Raw genomic sequence first — 4,573 nt, forward strand, 5'->3', positions numbered from 1 at the left:
TTTGCCACGCAGTTTCGGCTGGAAGCCTCGGTTGAGCCACGGGAGTGCTACGCTTCCCAGATGTGCTGGTGAGATCGCGCCCGGAAACTCCGGCTGTTTTCCGTCTCACTTGTGTGGCTTCTGTTACGTGTGACCGCAGCCTCTGTTTTAAAAGCGAAGATGTTCTTGGAAAAGCAGCAAAAACCAGCAAATAAAAAAGATACAGCAAAGGAACAAGATATCGAAGAAAAAAGCAGCACACATGGGTCGGGAGATTCGGAATCAACAGGGAGTAGTAACCCAGAAGACTCTAAATCAGAATTGGGGCGGTAGCCCCAAAAGTCCTGAAAGTCAAATGGAAATATGAAAAGAAGAAAAATAAAGCGAAGAAACAGATTTAATAGAACTGTATAAGCCTAAAAGTCTTATTGTTTGTATTTACTTGATTCAATTATATATTTACCAGTCTGTAACAAAAGTGGTACAAATTAGCTATATTCCAAAAATGATTTCTTTATAGCTTTAGCTAAATATGTATCTAATCGTTATATATGATCCTTGTATAGCTTATTTTAGGTTAGTGTTTGTAGTGTTTTTTGTAGTGTTTGTAGTGAGAAAATCATAAAAAATATTTTTTAAAAATTACTGGCACAAAGGGGGCAAATGTCTTGTAGCTGCCCTTACCGACTATTTAAGGCCAAATCTCTCAGTCAACTTACCTTTGGAGGACCCATCAATATTACATCTAACTACAAGAAACTGGACACAGTCCAATCAAAAATTTTGAGATCTATTCTACAGGTGCCTAATGGCATTCCAGATGCACTTATTCAAATTGAAATCGGAATGATTACTGTGGAGGCAAGGTTATGGATCATGGTGATTCATAATTGGCTGAAATTAGTTTTTCTATCCAAGGGGCTGACACGTTTAATATTACAAGACACCTTTATACCCCCCCTGGCTTCAGGCTATAGAGGAGAGACTCCCTTATTTTGGCCACACAAACCAATACCTGTGTTCCCTTGCCTATGACAAAGCTAGAGGATTGATAAAACATAGGTTTATGGATATTGATAGACAGAACGATTTAGACAGAACAGAGAAATACATCAACTATGTCCTATTTTCACCATCTGTCAAACCATGAATATAGGAGAACGTTTACTTTTATGCACCAGGATGTTCTTCCCCTAGTGATTACAGAGGGAAAGTATAAGAAAATCCCATTTGAGGAACGCATATGCCCCTGCATTGAAAATTTAGAACATGTTATGTTGAACTGTAAGGCCTATAATAACCTCCGTAAATCACTTCTGCTCCCCAAGTCCTTACCTCTCACTAGTAGGCAAAGAGTGCTCATTATGAAAAATCTCCTTGCGAATAGGCATTCAGAGGTAACATATCAAGTGGCTAGATATGGGTGGCTTGCTTTACGAATTAGAAAATCTCTAATAACGCAGCAAGTTAAATGTCAAGCATCTTACAGTTAATGTCTATCTCTTAAGAATTTTAAAATGTATTTTATTGCTGTTTTAAGCTTCTTTTACTTTTATCCACAGGTGTTCTTACTACTTACTAATTTTGTTGTGTTTTAAATGTTCATTACTGGCTTCAGCAGTAAACCACTATGTAATTCACATCCTGAGTGGCATTAATTTGAAAGGAAATGTAGGTCTCTGCTTTTATTTTTTTCAATCAGTCCTTTATTTTGTAGCAGAGAATTATTTAATTTCCATTCTTTTTTAAGAATCTTAATTTGAATTTTAAATTCATAAATCACAGGAGAACGGTCTGCACAAATTGTTGCACCTATTAGAATGTCCTTACCTCTCCCATCATACCTGACTTAATAAAGACGTAACGTATTCTAGAGTGTGAATTGTGTCTATGCAAATGGGAGGTGCATTCCTTCTTAAATGAATACTTATATTTAATGATGTCAAACATATCTATCTCCTTCAGTCATTTTTATCATTTTTTGGAATCTTAGAAGTAGCGCCAGATGATGAATCATCTCTCGCTTCCATACTCCAATTCATACCCCTACTATTATTAACTCTCCCTCCCTCCATTCCATTACCCTTTGAATTAAATGTACAAATGTACAAAGGAAGATTTTTTTATCGTTACTGAGAAACACAGATACAGTCTAAAGTAAATTTCCAAATTCAGATTTGAACATTAACAAAGATAAATCAACTGATCTTTCAATACTGACAAAATTCTAACCTCTTAAGACTTTTTAAAGACTTTTTAAAGTGCCACTCTTCTGATCTTGTTTGTAACAGCATGAAATATTTGCCCGTCATAATTCCATTAACAAAGATAAATCAAGTGATCTTTCAATATTGACAAAATTCTAACCTCTTAAGGCTTTTTAAAGGCTTTTTTAAAAAATAAGTGCCACTCTTCTGATCTTGTTTGTAACAGCATGAAATATTTGCCCGTCATAATTGCTTTAATTTTTTTTCATGTTCCACTTTGAGATGGGTTTCTTGTAAGATTATATCAACTTCTTCTTTTCTCAGAACTCCAGCTAATCTACACCTCTTTATCAAACTATTAATGTCATTAACTTTGACAGATATTAACCTCAGCGTAGCCATTATGTGCATGTGTGTGTATAAAACTTCATTTAGCTAGAGACTTCAGCAACATCAAAATACCAAACTGACAGTTGCACAACCAACAACTTATAGTAACTGTCAGATTGCCTTCTTTCGCCAAAATTATCATTATTATTTCTCCTCACTGAGTTTCATTTAAAGCATCCATTTAAAGCATCCACTATTACCATATTATTTGTTTAAAACTTCCAATAAAACCTCCAATATTTTTTGTGTGCAAGACTGTTTTGACCACCATATTAGTATCCTTATACCAGACCAACAATTTACATGAAAAGCCCCATCTGTATTCAATTCTATCTTTTCTAAATGTTTAATGAAGAATGTAAAGTTCTTTCTTTTTCTAAGAGTAAATGGAGAAATATCTGCAAAGACTAATAAATCTTGTCCTACATGTTTAATAAAAGCACTTGCAGGTACATTTTTGCATAGGGATCCCAGCCCCCTGGACCGGAAGGGGGACCCCCCCCGATTTGGAACAGGCTTCTCCACCACCAGCCAGGTGGCCAGTGGGGGAAAATCTCACCCCTAAATAACTTTTTGTGCCACCTTTGGTAAAAATTGGAAGTATTGCCTCCAACACAATGACACTTGGGAGTGATGTCATCACACCAGAAACATCACACAGGGGATGCTCTGGTATTCGGACAAACTCTATGGTTTTGAGGGTGAAAAACCAGAGTTTTGTCCAAATACCAGAGCATCCCTGTGCGATGTTTCCGGCGCAATGATGTCACTTCCAGGTGATGTCATCATGCCAGGGATGTTGCATGACATCACCCCACCTTCTGGAATGCCCCCTAAAGCCACCCACCAGCAGTAGTAAGGAACCTGGCAACCCTATTTTTGCATGTGTAGTGTATGTCTATACCCAGGGTAGGCAACAAGAAGATTGTTTAGTACCCTAAACATGGAAAAAATGCTGAACTTTTCAGAGTAAAGTTTCAAAGAAATTAAAGATAAAGTTTTAAAGGTCAAATGGTTTTATCCATGTCTTTCCTGGTATCTATACCCAGTGTTCCACAAAAGCACTCACCAAGTTGCCAGTGTCAAGTACATTTTCCCCTCTCTAGGGATGATTGTCTTTTAAGGCAAAAGAAGTTGCTGCACTGTGACTTTAAGAGTGCCATAGCTCTAGGCCTGCAACAAACTGTACTTTCATTTTCAGACTGAGACTGTTCTGTGCCGCAAAGCAATTTCAGCTGTCTTCGGAGTCCCTTCCTGTTTACCTTTCTATCCAGGTATCTTTTGCCGTTCCATATTAGTTTAACAGATATGGATTTTAAAAGAAAGATGTTTACTGCCATGAGTACCTGAGAGACACACTCACCTGATTTGACTTTTCCACTGTACTACTGGGAACCTCAGTAGTATCTTTCACAAAAATGTTATCTATAATGTGTCTTTCTGCACATTCTTGACCACAAACTGGACAACGAACAACACCAACTGGTAAGAAAGAAAAAAAGGGAAGGATTAGTAAGCTTACAATTCAAAGCTGAGTTGCTCCACTGATATTTTAGAAAGTTCTTTCTTGAAGAGCTTATCTGCTAACAGCACAAAAATACATTATTCTCAGTCAATGCATGGGTACTTTTATCTGGAGATAAAGTCTCGACGGAGTTTTATTTTACAGAAGAACATTCCTTATAGAAAATGTTTTGTTCAAATAGGAGACAGTTAAATGAGGCCCCTTCTTCCAATTGGCTTCTGAAAGATTCTACAGTTAAGAGAGCCGCTCACAACAAATGCAGTTCCTGGAGAATATATATTTATCCATGTGACACCTCTTGCCACTCACAGCGAGTTCCTACCACCCTCTACACCTCTCTCTCTCAGGTTCCAGGTTTCAAGTAGGTCAGACTGTCACCCTCACTACCCTTCTCATCTCTTTTAAAATTTCTAGAGAGCCCTGACCATTTCACCCCTCAGCGCCCCCCCCCCCCAGAATCATCACAAGACAG

At 37.6% G+C, this 4,573-nt stretch overlaps 1 protein-coding gene across 1 annotated transcript in view; it reads right to left on the bottom strand.

Moving 5' to 3' along the window:
- The window catches only part of TRIM24 (tripartite motif containing 24), a 69,073-nt gene that overhangs the window by 47,839 nt on the left and 16,661 nt on the right, over positions 1 to 4,573 (bottom strand). The window contains 1 exon segment of the mRNA XM_015417215.1: positions 3,940 to 4,058. Coding sequence (XP_015272701.1) covers positions 3,940 to 4,058 — 119 coding nt within the window.

The sequence above is a fragment of the Gekko japonicus genome, unplaced genomic scaffold (assembly GCF_001447785.1).
Source record: "Gekko japonicus isolate JY-2015 unplaced genomic scaffold, Gekko_japonicus_V1.1 scaffold1482, whole genome shotgun sequence".
In the NCBI taxonomy this organism is placed as follows: domain Eukaryota; kingdom Metazoa; phylum Chordata; class Lepidosauria; order Squamata; family Gekkonidae; genus Gekko; species Gekko japonicus.